Below are 21378 nucleotides of genomic sequence, written 5' to 3' on the forward strand. Positions count from 1 at the left end.
CGAGAATGTTACGTATATTGTATATCGGAATTTGACGTTGTTTTAAATGAAGTTCATGCATTGAACAAAAAATTAGAACGGTGAATCCATTTTAACATTATATTAAATCTTAATGTTTTCCTGCAACGAGACGAGTGATTTGAGTTTGTTTGCCTTCGTAAAATTGTTGCAAAGTGTGGTATGTGCAGAAGGGTCGGGGACTCGTGTTGTTAGCCAATCAAATTTTAATTATTTCTAATAATTACTTCATTTATTGTTACTCTTGATCAGTTTTAGTGCATGATTACCTACAAAAAGAATAAATATGTGACGAGCTTTGTGGACTGTACGGATGACATGCCTGCTGTAGGCGTATATTTAGTTGCACGGCAACCTATCTTTTAAGTTGCCTGCAGGCAAAACGGGTAACTGTTCAGAAAAAAGTGTAGACTGAAAGTAACAGTTTTAAATTTATGCGCTGGTCTGCTACTAAATGCAGATGTGAATTACTATGTACTGCTCACCCCACAAAGTTATGAGTTTATGTCCCTTCCATGCAGCTGTGAAAGTCCGATCATAGATATCTATGAGTCCGATTTGACCAAAGTTGTTATAAAATATTAAACCAAATATGGCGTTTGGGATGGAATGAAAAAATGGTTCTGCATGCATGCTTCAATCGCAGCAACGAAGGGGGACGGGGACATTAATATATTGGGGACAACAATCAAATAACACAGATTAAGTATCAACATGTCCATGGCATTTTTCGGTAGGCCTATAATCCTGGGGTTTCCGTAACTTTCAAGTTTCAAGTGTCTGCACGTTAGCGACTTGTTATAAGAACCAGAAGGAAACATAACAATTATATTTAAATTTCATCCTTAGTCTTCCTGCTTCGGCTGAAAGTAACTGTTCACGTAAGCACGCGACACTTCATTGATGAGCATGAGCCACGTGCTATTATTACGGGGGTATTGATCCCCCTGTTTGTAAATAGAATCGTCCATCGGTTATACAACGGTTGGTATAGTTATATCGCAAAGCCGAAGTTGTTAAAACGTTCAGTACTACGGGCAATCATTGAATGAAACATTTTACGGAACTGTCAGACCAAACGGCGGGGTTAATTACTGGGACTGATTTGTTTATATAATTTGAGTTGACAGAAACATGGAGAACAACGTTGTCTATGTGAATCCTGCTAAAATTCCGAATTCTATTCAACAGGATGCCCTAATCTCGTATGAGAAAAATGCAAGCAACGGAGAACGAGGATACGGATCAACAAACAAGAAAACTGACGAACATGTCACCGTCGGACTGGATTGTGAATCTTTTGATGGAAAAAAGGCCTCAACGATTACCTTGCATAATATACAATATTCTGTTCCAGTTAAAACTAAACCGTGCTGTGGAGCGACAAAGGATAAAATTATATTGAAAGACATCAAGTAAGTAGTCAGTCCTAAGTTCTAAAAAAAAGGTGATTTTTTATATATTATACGTTGATTTTAAAAAAAAGAAATGCAGGTAGGCTTACAGTAAAAATAGCTTTTATTAAAACTTGGGGACGGAAGGGGGTGGGGGGGGGTGTCACTACATAGAGTTCCACACACACTTTTGGTCAGCTAGGTTTACTCACTGATTTTAAAATTGTCTTAAATATTGGAAATTAGGATCCCATATTTTCACGGTAAGATAATAACATCAATATATATTGAAATGGACGTTAAATTGTGTCTGTAATATTGAAGACTAAGAACATTTATTAAGTTAGAGCTTTAGGCCCTTTAAAATAAATTACGTATGATGAGTAAACAGAGAGAGAAATGGGGTTTAACGTCCACTCGACACAAACTCGATCATTTCGGCACTAACATGGTTCAATTTTATTTCAATAACTCGTCTGCGCGTAGGGGTATTTGGGCAGTAGGAGGAAACCGGTGGAACCGGAGAAAACCCACGAGGTTGGACAGACGACCCTATTCCTTGTTGAATGGTGAGTGTTGTATCATTGGGTCTGTCATTGAATCAACTGTTGTGGTTTCGATTCCCCAGTTTGACATGACAATGAGTGGTAGCCTGTCCAACCTCATAGGTTTTCTCCCACTACTAAAGACCCCTTATTGAAACAATATTGAACGATATTAGTCCCAAAATAACCTAGTTTGTGTTTGGATGATAAACCTCTCTCTCTCCCTCTCTCCCCCTCTCTCTCCCTCTCTCTCTCTCTCTCTCTCTCTGTTTTTAATCATATTGTGAAGTCACAACTAGACTTCATAGAGAGCCATGAGTGTATGGAAAATATCAGATGATATAATTGTCAGGCCCGGCGGTGTGGGGGGGCTAGGGGTGGGCTTTAGCCCCCCTAATACTTTGGCCGAAAGTACTCTTTTCTCCAGGTTATTGCGGCCCCTGGACCCACGCCTATAAGGACCTAGGATGGAAGCCCCCCCCCAATCAAGAATTGCTTCCGCCGGCCCTTATTGTTGTTTAGGGAGGGTGGGGGGGGATTTTTTAACATACCAAGATGACTTAGATTCACCTATCATAAAATAACTTAGTATTACTATCAGAAAATAGATAAGAAAATAGTTATTGACCTTTATTGTTAGATACTAATACAATGTCACTGTTCTGGTTTATTATACACTGTCGCTAGTACACCAATAATTTCTGTTATCTTCTCTTGATGTAAAATACAGCGATTTAAGATAGTCATTAAATTTGAAGAATATATTGGTTAAAACAACAAAATATATTAATTACAAAAGAGTTATATCACTAACACATTACAATATGTCGACAACACATTGCAATATATCAGTAACACATTGCAGTATATCGATAACATATTACAGTATATCAATAACACATTACTTACAATATATCAATAACACAATACAATATATTGATAACACATTACAGTATTTTAGGGACACATTACAAATCAGTAACACATTACATTATATCAATAACACATTGTAATATATCAGTAACACATTGCAGTATATCGATAACACATTACAGTATACATATTAAAATATATCAAAAAACACATTACAATATATCAATAACACATTACAGTATATCAATACACATTTCAATGCACCAAAAATGCATTACAGTATACCAATAACACATTACAGAATATCAATAACACATTACAATATATCAAGAACACATTACATTATGTCAATAACACATTACAATATATCAATAACACATTACTATATATCAATAAGACAATACAATATATTGATAATACATTACAGTATACCAGTAACACATCACAATACATGTATATCAATAACACATTACAATATATAAATAACACATTACCGTATGTCAATAGTACTCCACAGTTCTGCTGATTTTTTAATATTTGATTAAATAATCAAAATTATTTAAATTCAAATGGATTAAAAGGAGGCCCATCAAAAGATTTGAGAGAAAAAATATGTTGAGTTGACTATAATCTATGTATTGTCTTTATGTTAAAGTTGCAATTTCAAATTTTCAAGTTATATTTTTAAAATTTATTAAAATAAATCCTTAAAATAGATGGTATCTATAAACAGTCCTACCTTGTTAAAGAATAATCCTATTAATCCTATAATTCACTATTCCCAGTTGAGAAATTGGCAAAAATATCATTTTCATCTTCAAATTCCAACGGTTGAAGATAACTACTCCATGGTGGAGAATAGAAAACATGGGAGGTAATTGTGTTATTATTTCCGGTGTAAATGAGTTTTAAGTGTGAGAATGACACCTATGATCGTATAATAGTGAGTTGACAACCTATTGAGCAAAGACATAGAAATAATTATGTTTTGACTTTCTTAGAAAATATGAAATTGTAACTTTAACAAATTTTCAGCTCATCTCAATGTTTTAAATACTGAACTGAATTGAACTGTTTTTGGATGAATATTTCTCAATCTCTTAATTGACTTTTATATATTTTGGGGGGTTGGATGGCCGAATGGTTAGCACGTGCGCGCTTTATCATAAGGTCTGTCATTGAGTCAACTGGCATGGTTTCGATTCCCTGTTGTACGTGACAAGGAGTAGGGGGTTTTCTCCGAGTGTTCCAGTTTCCTCCTACTGCTAGTCCCGAAATGACCTAGTTTGGGTCGAGTAAAGTTAAACCCCATTTCTCTCTCTTTATAGGGGTGTTGGATGGCTGAATGGTTAGCGTGCGCGCGCTGTATCATAAAGTCTGTCATTGAGTCGACTGGCGTGGTTTCGAATCCCTGGTTGTACGTGACAAGGAGTAGGGTCGCCTGTCCAACCTCGTGGGTTTTCTCCGGGTCCTCCGGTTTCCTCCCACTGCTAAAGACCCCTACGCGCAAGCGAATTATTGAAATAAAGTTAAACCATGTGTTGGTCCCGAAATGACCTAGTTTGTGTCGAGTGGATGTAAAAACCCCATTTCTCTCTCTCTTTCTCTCTTTATATATTTTCAATTGTTTTTTCAGTGGTATTTTCCGTCCTGGTATGAATGCTATTCTTGGACCAACAGGAAGTGGTAAATCATCGTAAGTTAACAGATTTATTACTCATATTAAAATAAATAATTTTATTATTCTACTTTCATTTATTTCCTGAATTAAATGTTGTCAGGTGTCTACCTGTATGTCATCAGGTGCAGATACAGGTACATAAAATAGGAAGGGGGCAGGGGGAGATGAGACACCTGAAATATATGTTGTCAGGTGTGTACATACCTGTATATATGTCATCAGGTGCAGATACAGGTACATAAAATATAAAGAATAGGGTGGGGGGGTGATAACTGAAATATATGTTGTCAAGTTTGTACATACATGTACCTGTATCATGTCATCGGGTGCAATTACAGGTATATTAAAAGAGTTGGGGGTGGGGGGGACACTGTGTATACACGTACCTACAAAATACCAGGGGACAATTAGAAAAGAAACAAGGCTGATATATTTGAGAAATAGTAATTTTACAAAAGGAGGGGAGCATGCCCTTAAAGGATTTGATACTACAAGGTCTGTCATCGAGTCAAGTGATGTGGTTTCGATTCCCCCGCTTGTACATGACAAGGAATAGGGTCGCCTGTCCAACCTCATGGGTTTCCTCCTGGTCTCACAGTTTCCTCCCACTGCTAAAGACCCCTACGCATAAGCGAATTATTGAAATAAAATTGAACCATATGTTAGTCCTGAAATGACCTAGTTCATGTAGTGTGGACCTTAAATCCCATCTCTCTCTCTCTCTCTCTCTCTCTCACACACATTAGTACACAGGTCAAGTTGAAGCAGAGGTTGACAAAAGCTATTTCCCACGGTGCTAGTGTTAAGTTTTCATTTCATGTCTTTTAGTTCAATTTGTATTTGTTGCTGGGCATGCGCAGTGCAGGTTTTTTGTACATTGTTGTATTGATGTGTAATGGTTGAATAAATGTGGCACAAATATTATGAGTTATATATCAGCTAGTTTCACCTGTTAATCAATACAAATATTATGAGTTATATATCAGCTAGTTTCACTTGTTAATCAATACTATTTTGTTTCCTATAAATACTGTATATTCGTTTATTGTACAGCTGACTTGTATCATTTAATGTTTCATTAGTAAAAGAGTTCGTCCACATTTTCCAGCCTGGCTCCCCCTTGTCAGTGATGCAGGACGGAGGGCCTGACAAGGACAGCTGTCTAGTCATTCGGATGGTACAAAAAAAACCATGTCCCGTGTACACATTGGCGTGTACGTAAAAGATCCCTTGACAGTTGGAATTCGATATAAGAGTAGGCCGTAGTGTCGCTGTCCGGGCAAAATTTCCCCCATAACACACTTTATGGCATATCAACCCAGTTTGGAGCAGAACAGTAGGACGTTAAACCCCATTTCATTTCATTTCATCTTGGTTCATGAGTGAACGATATCAGTTTAAAGGAGCTAAATCACTAATATTTGGGACCTAGAAATTGACACAAATGGGTCGCAACGCATACAATAATGTAATATGCATGTATATAAATTGATTTACATTCAATCGTTTTTGTTTTTACTGTAATTTCTAATCAATTAGGTTCGGCGAAATACACCAGTATTCTCAATCGAATTTCAATCTCTAGCTTCTGGTTATTCCAGTCTACGCCGATAGTATTTATTGGGCATGCTCTCCAGATAAGAATATAGCGTCACCGTTTGACATGACTTGTGGAATATGCCTAGCCTCGTTTTTTGAGTCCCTTATTACAAATATCGCCGAACGTATTATGGTACACGATTCGTGTACCAATTGTAAAATGTTTATTTTGTCTTAAATATTGGATATCAGAAGGCCATCTTTTCCCGGTAAGATCACAACATCAATGTTGATTTAAACCGACAAATAAATTGTGTTTTCAATGTCATAGATTTAATGTAGCTAAGTCTCTAACTCAATATCATGCAAAGTCTTTGAAAGATGGGCTTCTGATATCCATTTGTGACAAGGGACTCAAAGAACAAGGCTAGATATATTCCACAAGTCATGTCAAATGGTGACGCATATTCTTATCAAAAATGTCTGAAATGAAATGAAATGTTTGTTAAAATCCTATGACCTATGGTTCTGCTCTGACTGGGTTAATGAGGACGTGCATACACAGACATTTTGCCCAGGCAGCAGCTCTATACCCTACTCTTATATGGAATTCCAACTGCCAAATGTTCTTTTATGTGCATGCCAATGTGTACACAGTACCTCTTTTTCATCCCATCCGAACGACTGTACATCGACTTTTGTCAAGCCCTCTATCCTGTACAACTGACGAAGGGGAACCACGCCAGAAAGCAGAAAATGTGTGATGTGAAAATGGCAGGCAAGAAGTCAATCAATCAATAATATTTAGGAGGGTGGGGCGGTGAAGTCAATGAATCTATAATATTTAGGAGGTGAAGTCAATGACTCTATAATATTTAGGAGGGTGGGCAGGTGAAGTCAGTCAATCTATAATATTTAGGAGGGTAGGGAGGGGAAGTCAAATGGATCTTTAATATTTAGGAGGGTGGGAAGGGGAAGTCAATGGATCTTTAATATTTAGGAGGGTGGGAAGGGGAAGTCAATGAATCTATAATATTTAGGAGGGTGGGAAGGGGAAGTCAAATGAATCTTTAATATTTAGGAGAGTGGGGAGGAGAAGGCAATGAATCTATAATATTTAGGAGGGTGGGAAGGGGGAAGTCAAATGAATCTATAATATTTAGGAGGGTGGGAAGGGGAAGTCGATGAATCTATAATATTTAGGAAGGTGGGGAGGGGAAGGCAATGAATCTATAATATTTAAGAGGGTGGGGAGGGGAGGTCAATAGATTATAAAATTTAGGAGGGTGGGGAAGTGTGAGGTCAATGAATCTATAATATTTAGGGATGTCAGTATCCTTTTAATATTAAACATTGACAGGTTTTCAATTTATTCCTGTAAATACTGAATGGATTTGAGATTCAACTGAACAAAATTGCATCATTTTTTTGACTCATTTTCCCTTTAGAGATTGTAATTTCACAATATAGTAAAAAAATTAAAGAAAATTAGATGAAATGAGGTTTAACATCCTACTCTTCTGATCCGACTGGGCTAACGATCAGGGGCTATGATAGCTGCACTACGGCCTACTCTTATATCAAAATCCAATTGCTAAGAGATCTTTTATGTGCATGACACTGAGCCACCAGGGGTCCATGCTCTCAAAGAAATTTTAAGAAAGAATAAATATTGTGAAAAACAGTGATTAAACTTACTGTCACTAGTGGAACTGGATGTGCAAGTAAAAAACTCTTGAGCTAGATTTGTATTATGATTGTTGTTTCCCTTTATATTTGACAACGGGGAGGTGTGTGGGGGGGGGGGGGGTCGAGTCACCTGGCTTGGTTTTGATTCCCTGGTTGTACGTGACAATGAATAGGGTCACCTTTCCAACCTCGTGGGTTTTCTCCGGGTCTTCTGGTTTCCTCTCACTGCTAAAGACCCCTATGCGCAAGCGAATTATTGAAATAAAATTGAATCATATGTTAGTCCTGAAATGACCTAGTTTGTGTCGAGTAGACGTTAAACCCCATCTCTCTCTTTCTATATTTGACAGATGTCTCGATGTTTTAGCTGGACGAAAAGATCCATCAGGTTTGAGAGGAAATTTGTTGATAGATGGGGCTCCACCACCCGATAATTTTAAATGTTTGGTCGGCTACGTTGTTCAGGTGAGGTTTATCTTGCAGCCTTCAGTAGGCCAATCATCTTCTTCACTTTAACTACATACATCTTATCAAGGCCTTCACGTAATACCCTACATATTTCGGCACTAATTTCGATTGGGTACAAGCCCAACTTGTAAGCCTATCAGATTCCTCAATTGTCGCGAATACCAAGTCTCGTGCTATCCAGCTAAAATGTCTACCTGTGATAATGGAGTTGCAAGGTTCAAGGTTCATTCAATGTCAAGGTTTCCGTGGAGGTCGCAATGTCACAACCTCTGATTGGACGCTACCGTTCACTTGTCTGTAGAAACTAGCGGTGGAATTGATTTAAAACTATGACTTCTGTACTGTATGTTATAGATATCTAAGTTGTATGTGATACAAGAGAACGTTGTGTTCAATATTTTATCTTGGCAATTTGGAAACCAGTCTGTATTGTACTGTATTATAATATGTATCAATATTTGGCAAATACAGTCAATAGAATATTCTTGTATCTTGATATTTTTGTATATCTTCAGCCCACTTGATGTAAAATTTTAGTTCAAGTGGCCCTTGAATTGAAATGAGTTTGACACCCCTGGTCTAGCGAGTTAATTATGGACTTTAGTGTGAATATATACCGGTAATAATGTGTAGCACATTATATGAAGTCAGAAAAAAAGCAGTCATTGTTTTTTAAGGCGAGCGATCAGTCTTGAGTACCTGCCACTCACCTGAATGTCGACCGAGGGGAGGTTTTTCTCACTCTCTTTAAAATTGAACATCGCTCTCCTTTACAAAGTGATGGGGGGTTTATAATCATTTATGAAATCAGGAATGACCCCCCCCCCCCCCCCCCCCGTAACATGCAGTTATTGATCTTCAGAACCATTTCCCATACACACAACTAATCACTCTCCTTAATATCAGATCACTCTTCTTAATTTCTAAATCACTCTTCTGATCAAAACTGGGAGAGCTTTTTTAGAGGAGCGATTTGTTCAATTTGTTGATTAAACACACATGAAAATAGCTCTCCATTACAAAGCCATTAGGGGTTTATTATCATTTATGAAAGCAGGAATGGCCCCATTACATGCAGTTATTGATCTTAGAACCATTTCCCATGCACATAACTGATCACTCTCCTTAATATCAGATCACTCTCCTAAAATTTCTAAATCACTCTTCTTATCAAATCTGGAAGAGTTTTTTTAGGAGCGATTTTTTCAATTTGTTGATTAAGGGAAGCTCTTTTTCGACTCCCCTCTAAAATACAAACAACAACGACTGAAAAAGATAGAAGAATATCCAAATATCAGTTGAAGTGCGAATATTAAGATATTTTTGTGAGGACGAAAGTATTCGTTAGATTTATAAACAACTTTCCTTTTTACACATGTATATATACAGGATGATGTTGTCATGGGAACGTTAACAGTACGAGAGAATTTTGAGTTTTCTGCCAGTCTGCGTTTACCACGGACTGTTACTAAAAAAGAGAGAAATCAAAGAGTAGACCAGGTTATCCAGGAACTAGGACTGATGGAATGCGCTGATACAAAGGTTCGTAAATTTTACCATCATCATCTCTGTCCCAGAAAATACTATGGTAGATGATCACTCAGTCATCATCACAAAGATATCTGCTACCACTGGGGTTTAACATCCGCTCAACACACGTACAAGCAGGGAATGAGTGAATGAACCAGAGTAATATCACATATACCTATTGGGTCTCGTTTCAGTCAGATTTGACCGACTGACTGACTGCCTGACCTAAGCAATTTCATTGGTCAATGCGTTGGGACAAGAAAGTTGACTTTCATTCTAACTTAAGGAGAGTGATGAAACTTGGTGTATAGTTTCACTACCAGGTACTTCCATTTCCTTGACTGAGCCCGATCGAGCACATTTTATGCTTAAATCGGTTAAGAGTGCTCGATATTTTTCAAAAAGACAAATATGCAATTAATTGATATGTGTCATCTAATTATTTTGGGAATGTGGCAGGGGACATCGGCCTCACTGTTGGCTTGTTTAAAATTGGGATAATGCTAAAGATTCACATTCTTAGGGAAATATCATGCTAAAGGGGGAAAAAATCAAATTTTTTAACTTAAAGCTCTGGTAAACCCTATTGGATATCTGGATGTCTTCCAGGGTTCGAATCCCCAACGTGATCTATACATTTCCTGTTACTTTTCAGGTTGGTAATGAATTTATACGAGGTGTTTCTGGAGGTGAGAGAAAACGAACCAATATTGGCATGGAGTTGATTATATCGCCACCTGTATTATTTTTAGATGAACCTACAACTGGTCTTGACGCTAGTACGGCCAATGCTGTCATGTGTCTGCTGAAAAGGTTTGATAGTTTAATATTAATCCATTAAAGATACATTATGGAGAGAAATGGAGTTTAACGTCCACCCGACACAAACTAGGTCATTTCGGGACTAACTCAATAGTTTCCATTCCCCGGTTGTACGTGACAAGGAGTAGGGTCGCCTGTCCAACCTCATGGGTTTTATCCAGGACCTCCGGTTTCCTCCCACTGCTAAAGACTCCTTCGCGCAAGCGAATTATTTAAAAATATAAATTGAACCATGTGTTAGTCCCGAAATGGCCTAGTTTGTGTCGATTGGATGATAAAACCCATTTCTCTCTCTCTCTCTCTTGTTAGGGATTTCAAATCCTTTATTTAACAACCAACAGTTTTAAGAACACATCATATAAAAAAACCATAGTTTTGTTTTCGTTAAAATCACATACATCTGGTAAAGAAAATGGAAATCATATTTGTCCGTCTGTGTGAATCCATCCATAATGCTAGGTTCCCACTGTCGTGCGATGCGTTATGATAGGATTGTCCCTGTTAAGTCCACGATCTGGTATATGTACGTGCGGATACATTTCGATGCGATCAATGGGATGGCTACGACTGACCTCGATATATGATAAGTCCTGATAGGATCACTACGATTACTCCACGATTAAAGCGAATCGTGATAGTGGGAACCTAGCATTATATTTGAACTTTTATTGATTGCAGGTTGGCATTGAAAGGAAGAACGATAATATTTTCTATACATCAACCTCGTTATTCTATATATCGTCTGTTTGATAGTTTAATGTTGCTATCAGCGGGAGAAGTCGTATTTCACGGTCCAGCAACTAATGCTCTAGATTATTTTAAATCTGCTGGTGAGTTCATACTATATATTCATCTCGTTACTTTTTTTTATCAGCGTGGTTGCTCAGTGGGGGTGGATGGCCGAATGGTTAGCACGTACATGTTGTATCATAATGCCTGTCATTGAGTCAAGTGGTGTGGTTTCGATTCCCCAGTTGTACGGGCTATACTATATACCAGAAAACACCGGAAAACAACAGAAAACTACCGGAAAACACCATGTTATACTGAATACCGGAAAAACACTAAATACCGGAAAACACACTAAATACCGGAAAACACACTAAATACCAGAAACCACCCTAAATAGGTAACCCGGAGAAGGGCTATACTATAAACCGGAGACTAACCCTAACCCAGGCACACAGAGGACCAGGCTCCCGGTTACCTATTTAGGGTGCTAGTCTCCGGGTTACCTATTTAAGGTATTTTCCGGTATTTATTGTGTTTTCCAGTATTTAGTGTTTTTCCGGTGTTTTCCGGTATTCAGTATAAAATGGTGTTTTCCGGTTGTTTTCCGGTGTATTGCCGCAGTTGTACCTCACAAGGAGTAGGATCACCTGTCCAACTTCGTGGGTTTTCTCCGGGTCCTCCGGTTTCCTCCCACATTTATGAATTTATTTTCTAAATTAATGTTTTTATGTTTAGGTTACGAGCATCCCCCTCGTTGCTCTGAGCTAGTTACGGCCCTGTTTAGGGGGGTTGGATGGCCGAATGGTAAGCACGTGCGCGCTGTATCATAAAATCTGTCATTGAGTCAACAGGCGTGGTTTCGATTCCCCGGTACATGACAAGGAGTAGGGTTGCCTGTCCAACTTCATTGGTTTTTGCCGCATCCTCCGGTTTCCTCCCACTGCTAAAGACCATTATGCGCAATATATATGGTCCACAGTAAGAGAAAAGAACTGGCATGGCTTTACCATCATGGGGTAAAAACATACTGGCTCTATTAAAATGTTAAAGAACTAAAAATCAAATGAATCTGAATATTTTACACATTTATAAATTTTATGTTTAGGTTACGAATGTGAAGAACACAACAATCCTCCAGATTTCTTCCTGGATATAATTAACGGAGATTCGTCTGCTGTTATGAGTATGGATGCTCTAGAAGAAAGTGCCAAACATGGTGAGATAGTTTTGTTTATAAATACTAGGCGGGGTTGGGTTGGGTGATTAGGTGATGTTGTTGATGAAGACTAGGCTGGGTTGAGTGGTCAGGTGATACTGTTGATAAAGACTGGACTGGGTTGGGTTGGGGTTGATAAAGACTAGGCTGGGTTGGGTGGTTAGGTGATACTGTTGATAAAGACTGGGCTGGGTTGGTTGTCAAGTGACGCGGTTGATAAAGACTAGGCTGGGCTGGGTGTTGATAAAGACTAGGCTGGGTTGGGTGGTCAGGTGGTGCTGTTGATAAAGACTAGACTCGATCATCCATTTCATGATTAAATTATGAATGGAAGTCGAGCAGCAAATGGGATCATAATCCAGTAAATATCGCAGGTTACCAATGCCATCTCAAGAGTTGATTATGGTCTTAATTTAGAAAACATTTCAGGCCTAATGAAAGACCTACAATTGGCAGATTTAGCTCTTGCATAATGTATATTTAATAAGGTGTTTTTATAAATTATTTCAGGTACAATAGATTCAAATAAAACACAAGAAGGTATGTTCAATATTTTATATTTAAAACTTATTGGAATATTCGTCTTGGATTCATTAAAGGCCTACACACACCCAGGATTCTTTGTTTCTGACATCCACATGGGCGTACGAGTAGGAGGTGGGGAGGCCCCTTAATTTTCGGGTAATCTGACTTTTTAGGCAGAATGGGTAGAGTGTAAACAAAAATTAATTTATCTAGTCGGCAAAAAAAAAGTGCCCGAAATCTAATAAAATGCTAATTTTACTTTTCTTTTTATTGAATACTACAAATTTGTACTTAATTGATTATGGATTAAAACATCTTGTCTGGAGCCACTCTACTTTGTGTGACATTTTTGGGGCATTGATTATTACTTGTGAATGCATTCCGATTGGATGGTTGGAATTCAGGTCGCCATAAAGTGGGATTTCGGTTGCAAAACGACTGGAAACATTGAAGTTTCAAAATTTTGTCATCAAGGGAAAGGTCTTCATACCCCGTCTGTTATAGGTACGTCTATGGATGTCGAACTTCTTGTCTGTGACCCATTCTAGAGCAAAACATGCTACAACAATTTTTTTGTTGTCCTGGTTTCAATCACAGCGTTGGCCAAGAAAATTCTCGGAGATTCCCGCCCCCTTGTCAGTCATGTAGGATCGAGGGACTCACAAGTTACAACATCTAGTCATTGCTGTCTTGGCAAAATTTCCCCTCGTAGCACGCTGTATGGCGTATGCCCATCTTCATTAGCCCAACTGGTGCAAGGCAAAGTTGGACATTCAACCTAATTTCATTTCATTTCTTTCTTACATTGTACCTTTGATGTGATGAAGTTCTGTTTAATAAAGATATGATGTAAAATTATTTATTGATGTAGGAGGCTCTGTTAGAGTTGCATTGACTTTATTACCATGTAATTTAACGGTTTTGACAAAACTTCACCTTTTCAGCACCTCTTTTATCTGAAGTCAAAGGTGAATTATAAGTTTGTGCTTTAGATGTAGTATATGGTGATTTTTGTGCCCCGCCTTTCGAAGAAAGCAGGAGACTATTAAAATCTCTCCATCCGACAAAATAACTCTCCTTCTAATTGAGCTAATTCAATGATGAGCATTTTCTTGTTAGACTAAGTCAATACTTTAATCTGATTGGTCGAGACTTTGGAACACAATAACTCACAATAACTAATTGAGTTAGAATGTTCAAACTTGCCGTAGGTGTCTATTAGGTGAATGCCTTGACAGTGTTCGATCATGTGCATTTTCCACTAAGGCTAAGCAGAGATAAGCAGCTTGATTGGTCGAGACTTTGGAACAGGATAACTTTGGTTCTAATTGGGTGAGAGCGATGACACTCAAGACTATAGATTCATTATACCAATACTTTGACTAAGTTCGATGATGAGAATTTTCTGTCGTAGCAATATGCAATTTGATAGGGCAAGACTTTGTAACATAACAAATGTGCTTTCAATTGTGGTAGAATGTTTAAACATGATGTAGATGTTCATTAGATGAATGTCTTGACTGAGTTCATTGATTAACATTATCAGCTAAAGCTGAATGATGAAACTTAGTGTATAGTTTCACAACCAGGTACTTCAAACCCTTGACTGAGTTCGATCATGAACATTTTCTGCTTAGACTAATTATAGATAATCAGTTTGATTTCTTGATACTTTATAAAAAGATAAATATGCAATTAATTAATATTTTTCATCTAATTATTTTGGGAATGTGGCGGGGGACATCAGCCTGACTGTTGGCTTGTTTATTTGGTGGATTTTGTTTGTTTGGTTTTTTTTTGGTTTATTTTTTGTGGAGGTAGTTTAGATAGATAACGTATAATTAGTATGTGTCATCTATTTATTATGAGATTGCGGCAGGGGACATCAGCCTCGCTGTTGGCTTGTTTATTTGGTGGATTTTTGTTTGAGTTTTTTTTATTTATTTTTTTTATTTCTTGTGGAGGTGGTTTAGATAGATAATGTATAATTTAGTTATTTTATCTGTGAAGCATGGATGTTGTTTTGAAATTCTCAAAGACTGTAATACTTTTAGTAGAATTTTTGCTCGAGAAATAACATATTCGCATAATATGTGCTATGTACTTAAAATACTTAAATCAACTTAGTCTGTAATTGACAGTTGACACATAAAAAAGAGCTATTTATCGAAAACATATGTCACTCATTTACCACCAGAATTACACGTGAGTGGAATTATTCTAATTGCATCATTTGATTTAAAGTAACCAATCATTTTGTTAATTACACAAGTTCAGGGCCATGATCACGCGTTATTGTGCATGATATTCACTTACCTTTAAAAGAAACCGGGGAACCCTGTAAGTCAGACTTGCATTAGATTCCAGAGATCGAGGGTACATCTGAGTTCCTAGACAGCCGAGAGGCTGGATAGGGTGGAGAAGTGGTTTTAGCTATATAGTATTGTAATTTGTGCTATGCTTGTATACCTGTATTCAGCTATATATATATATATAAAATATGTAGAAGCAAACTGTCGCATTGTTATTCCTGGTAAGACAGACGTCTTAAGAAACTGTGAGAAGTAAATACACAACGTGAAGCAGAAGTAAAGACAGCTAGAGACAAATTCTAGACGATCACAAGGCTACAGAAATATGTAGTAAGAAAAGATGCATGGGTTCTACGTAGGATGTGGCGACCGGTTTCCCATAGACGCTCTTCTCGTCAGACAAAAGACCTATGGTGCTACAAGACGCAGCCTACAAGTTTTACTTGTATTTAATTGTTATTTTTGTTGCATTTTCTATATTTGTCTATACCTGTATCATTTTCTATATTTGTCTATACATGTATCATTTTCTATATTTGTCTATACCTGTATCATTTTCTATATTTGTCTATACATGTATCATTTTCTATATTTGTCTATACCTGTATCATTTTCTATATTTGTCTATACATGTATCATTTTCTATATTTGTCTATACCTGTATCATTTGCTTGATAAAGAAGGAGTATACTCGTGGAAACATCGCTTAATTGTGTATCCATAAAATTGTACCTTGTTTTAGAATTAAATTGGTTTGGGATACCGGATATGATTTGATGAGCTGAACTATTGTGTGTATGATCATCGTGTTGTTTTTTTATTTCAGGTTCAGAAAATAGCATCCACAATAAATTAGTTGAACATTATAAGAGCTCTGTGTGGAAACAGACGTAAGTGAAATTATATACATTTCATATTATTTACGTTTCATAATCAGTCAGAAAAGTATTCATTTTTAGTGTGTGGGGGAGGTGGCGGAAATGAAATGGGTTTTAACGTCCTACTATTCTGCCCCAACTGGGCTAATGAAGACGGGCATATGCCATACAGTGTGCTATGGGCAGCGGCTCTATGGCCTGCTCTTATATCGAATTCCAAGGGATCTTTTACGTGCACATCAATATGTACATGCGCCTCAGTTTTTCATCCAATCCAAATGACTAGACAACTGTCCTTGTCAGGCCCTCTGTCCTGCACCACTGACGACTGACAAGGAGAAACTGTCAAAAGTTCTTTTATTTTCATGCCAACTTGTACATGACTAGACCTCGGTTTGAAAGATTCCAAGGCTCTTCTCAACCCCAACCAGCATTTGAACACAAGAGATTCTACTTGTGTGTCCAGTACCATGACAGATCAAAGTGCCACCATCTTGAAACGTGAAAAATCCCTAAGGCTTTTGCGATATTTTACTTACAGACATGGGAGTTAACTTTTCTGAATCCTTGAAAGAATGCCTTAAAGGGACAATAACACTCTTGCTGGCTTGACAGCTCCAGTAAATAAATATTAGCCTTATTCTAAGTATTAGATGTTTAAGTGTCCTACCTGTTGTGTAAATTATCCATTACATCCTATTTTACTTGTCCAGAGGGTTCGAAAATATTTTTAAATCCAAGTCACATTTGAAAAGGTTTACATTAGGCTTTTCAAATCATTTAGTTGAATTTTTCCAATTTTTTAAATTAGGTGAGTTAAGATGAAATTTTTATCATCAATTAATTGGAATACTGTAAAAGAGTACAACTTGTTGACCAGAATAAAGATTGGGACATATTATTCTGTTACAACAAGAGTGGTATTGAGCCTTTAAAAATGTTCAGACCTGAATTTTGATTTAGGTTAACTAACTGATGATCGATGATGGTCACCATTTTGAATTGAATATGAAAAATAGTGAAAAATCTACTTTAACGGGCGTGTAAATAAACGCAATAGGCCATAGGTTTAAGCATTTGTCTACTACACTTTAAATATATCTGTGATTTCTTTGATTTTAATTTTTAGGTTATTTAATGAAATAGAGCCTTTAGAACAACAATACTTAGAGAACGTTAGAAATGATGCCGTCGTTAGAATGCCAAAAGTATCCTATGCTACATCTTTTGCCTGGCAGGTTTGTTAAACTATATTAATACAAGCTTGTTTTCCTGAAGTTTCACATGGCGTGTTTAACCCATATTAATACAAGTTTAGTTACCTGGGCCCCCAGTTCACAAAGCATTCTCAGACTTAAGTTAAGAATTTACTCAATTTTCAATCACTGTTTATGAAAAGTATCTTTTATCAAAAAACACAAAACTTTGCACAGTTTCTTATTGATGTATTTGATACATTAAAACAATAAAAGTTTTATAAAGGGCTATATTTTAGTTAAAATAAGGTGAACAATTTTGAGTAAATTCTTAACTTAAGTCTGAAAATGTTTTGTGAACTCGGGGCCAGGGATCTGAAAAATGAATTAAATTCACTAGGGTATCCCCTTGTGACTATATTTAGAATAAAAAAGATTAATTGATACAGTATAGTTTTTATTTTTTATGTGTTTACAAATGTAGACAAAAGTAAGATATACAAATGATTTATTATTTAATATATTTTATATTTTAACAGTTGTGGATTGTGTCTATACGAACAGCCAGAAATTTATTCAGAAACCCACAAAGTTCAATTTTACAGGTATTAATTATTACTTATCCCACGTTGAATGAAGGACATTGAAATGGACTCTGTCCGTCAGTCATTCGATCCTAGTTTTGTTTATGGGGCATATCTCCTAAATCATTTAAACATACATTATGCAAGAGCTAAATCTGCCTATTGCAGGTCTTTCTTTAGGCCTGAAATGCTATCTAAATTATTAATTAGACATTAATTAACTTATGCAGACCATAATCAACTCGCGATATCTTCGCTAGCCTGCAATATTTACTAGATTTGAATACATTTTGTGATGGATGATTTGACGTAAAAATGGATAATGGAGAGATTGTGTTTTATCGTACCAACTTTAGTAATGATGACCGAGGCTAGCCTAAAATGTAAATGTTGCTGTGCTCTCTTGATGAAGAAAAGGTGGAGATACGGATGTTTAGACACATGACCATTAAACACCTGACCAATAAACCAAAAAACACATGACGAATAGATACGTGTCCAATAAATACATGACCAATGTACACATGACCAATAGACACATGACCAATAGAAACATGACCAATACACACATGACCAATACACACATGACCAATAAACACATGACCAATAGAAACATGACCAATAGAAACATGACCAATACACACATGACCAATACACACATGACCAATAAACACATGACCAATAAACACATGACCAATAACCAAATGTTAGTCTCAGAATAATGGTAGTGTGGTGTTGATGAGATGTTAAAACTTGGATTCTTTTCGTTATAGATTTTTGTAATGATTATATTTGGTGTAATTGTTGGAGCTGTTTATTTCCAAATAGATAACTCTGCTAAAGCCGGTATACAAAACAGGTAATTATGTCATGTCATATTCATTCATATTGGCATTCCTCATTGAATGAATCCGCAATGGCTCAGCTAGTAAGGCTCTAAATGAAATCCGCAGTGGCTCAGCTAGTAAGTCTCTCAATAAAATCTGCAGTGGCTCAGCTAGTAAGGCTCTCAATAAAATCTGAAGTGACTCAGCTAGTAAGACTCTAAATGAAATCTGAAGTGGCTCAGCTAGTAAGACTCTAAATGAAATCTGAAGTGACTCAGCTAGTAAGACTCTAAATGAAATCTGAAGTGACTCAGCTAGTAAGACTCTAAATGAAATCTGCAGTGGCTCAGCTAGTAAGGCTCTCAATAAAATCTGCAGTGGCTCATATCAGCTAGTAAGACTCTAAATGAAATCTGAAGTGGCTCAGCTAGTAAGACTCTAAATGAAATCTGAAGTGACTCAGCTAGTAAGACTCTAAATGAAATCTGAAGTGACTCAGCTAGTAAGACTCTAAATGAAATCCGCAGTGGCTCAGCTAGTAAGGCTCTCAATAAAATCTGCAGTGGCTCAGCTAGTAAGACTCTAAATGAAATCTGAAGTGACTCAGCTAGTAAGACTCTAAATGAAATCTGAAGTGACTCAGCTAGTAAGACTCTAAATGAAATCTGAAGTGACTCAGCTAGTAAGACTCTAAATGAAATCTGAAGTGACTCAGCTAGTAAGACTCTAAATGAAATCTGAAGTGACTCAGCTAGTAAGACTCTAAATGAAATCTGAAGTGGCTCAGCTAGTAAGACTCTAAATGAAATCTGAAGTGACTCAGCTAGTAAGACTCTAAATGAAATCTGAAGTGACTCAGCTAGTAAGACTCTAAATGAAATCCGCAGTGGCTCGCTCGTTTAACAGGAGGTCCCATGGTTCCATCCTTGTTACCAGCCGAAAAAAGTTCTTCAGGATTCTCCAGCATTTCTGTTCCCATTCTCAGTCTGCAGAACAGAGGGCCTAGCATGTTACAGCGTCTAGTAGTTTGGATGGGACAAATACAAATACATTAGAGTGCTTGTTAAAGATACCTTGACAATTCAATCAGAAACTGCTGCCAAGGAAAACATACCCTCAGAGCACACTGCATGCATATGTCTCTCTTCTTTAGCCCTGTTGGGGCACATCTCATTTCATTTCATTTACTAAATTCCGGTGCTAAGAAAAATTCTAAACAATTTCATCACCTTTACCCATTGTTCACCGAAACATTGCTGTCAGTTGCCGTTATGGCACAACATTTTGGAGAAGCATAAGGTCGAGTTGTCGGAGGTTCATTGGCTGTCCATGATGCAGGTCACCAATAATAATGTAAAGATTATTCTAAAAGATAAACAGCCATTTTGATTTATATTTTCAGGGTTGGTGCTTTCTTCTTTATTATCATGAATCAAGTTTTTGGTAATTTGTCGGCCATTGAACTATTTATAAAAGAAAGATCTATATTTATGTAAGTAAACTATCATTGTGTGGTTGGTACTGTTCAAATATAAACATTGACTTTTATCGTCTGCTAGTAACCCCCTGTGTGTGTGTGTGTGTGTGTGTGTGTGTGTGTATCACTGGACATGCGCACTAATGAGAATGGTCTCAATCTGTGCGTACACTGCGGTACACGCTGCAGGTATTCTTTGTTTTACCTTCACGTGTGTCTCATCGTTTGTCTCCATCATACTTCATGTTTTTACTCAAATGTAAATAAAGTATACTTAACAAGATGGCTAGTCTAATTAACTTGAACAGGTACTACGATTTTAAGACCAGGACCTTATTTGTTAAGTGGCTTAACCCTTTGTTTGATTCACATACTGTCCGAGGGTATGCTTACTCCTGAACAGCAGATGCACCAGCTCACAATCCAGTAGGTCCCAGACTCAATCCAGAGGTTAGTTGAGAAAGTGCCGGAGGATTTTCTGGCCTGGTTTCCCCTTGTCAGTGGTGCAGGATGAAGTGGTTTCCCCTTGTCTGTGATACAGAATGGAATGTTTTCTGCATGACAGTGGTGCAAGATAGACTGTAGCACTGCTAATGGTATACTCTGTTGCGCTGTCATAAGCCTTGTTGGTGTTGAAAAGTAGGAAATTAAACCTCATGGCATTATAAGATACCTTCTCTGAGTTATCCAGGAAGTTGATTTAAACCTCATTGCATTATAACATACCTTCTCTGAGTTATCCAGAAAGTTGATTTAAACCTCATTGCATTATAAGATACCTTCTCTGAGTTATCTACGTAGTTGATTTAAACCTCATGGCATTATAACATACCTTCTCTGAGTTATCCAGGAAGTTGATTTAAACCTCATTGCATTATAACATACCTTCTCTAAGTTATCCAGGAAGTTGATTTAAACCTCATTGCATTATAACATACCTTCTCTGAGTTATCTACGTAGTTGATTTAAACCTCATGGCATTATAAGATACCTTCTCTGAGTTATCTACGTAGTTGATTTAAACCTCATGGCATTATAACATACCTTCTCTGAGTTATCCAGGAAGTTGATT

General features: G+C 37.1%; 1 protein-coding gene across 2 annotated transcripts in view; it reads left to right on the forward strand.

The window, feature by feature from the left end:
* Positions 1-21378, forward strand: part of LOC126809969 (broad substrate specificity ATP-binding cassette transporter ABCG2) — a 41750-nt gene that overhangs the window by 12981 nt on the left and 7391 nt on the right. For both annotated transcript variants that reach the window (XR_007675016.2, XM_050534854.2), the window contains exons 2-14: positions 1210-1433; positions 4467-4526; positions 8090-8204; positions 9597-9749; positions 10393-10550; positions 11238-11389; positions 12397-12507; positions 13018-13047; positions 16171-16234; positions 17352-17460; positions 17958-18023; positions 18776-18861; positions 20232-20321. Coding sequence is in view for 1 of the 2 variants with exons in the window: in XM_050534854.2 (XP_050390811.2) it covers positions 1210-1433; positions 4467-4526; positions 8090-8204; positions 9597-9749; positions 10393-10550; positions 11238-11389; positions 12397-12507; positions 13018-13047; positions 16171-16234; positions 17352-17460; positions 17958-18023; positions 18776-18861; positions 20232-20321 (1418 nt within the window). In the remaining variant the exon portion in view is untranslated. The remainder of the gene's footprint in view (positions 1-1209; positions 1434-4466; positions 4527-8089; positions 8205-9596; positions 9750-10392; positions 10551-11237; positions 11390-12396; positions 12508-13017; positions 13048-16170; positions 16235-17351; positions 17461-17957; positions 18024-18775; positions 18862-20231; positions 20322-21378) is intronic.

The sequence above is a fragment of the Patella vulgata genome, chromosome 2, assembly GCF_932274485.2.
Source record: "Patella vulgata chromosome 2, xgPatVulg1.2, whole genome shotgun sequence".
NCBI lineage: Eukaryota > Metazoa > Mollusca > Gastropoda > Patellidae > Patella > Patella vulgata.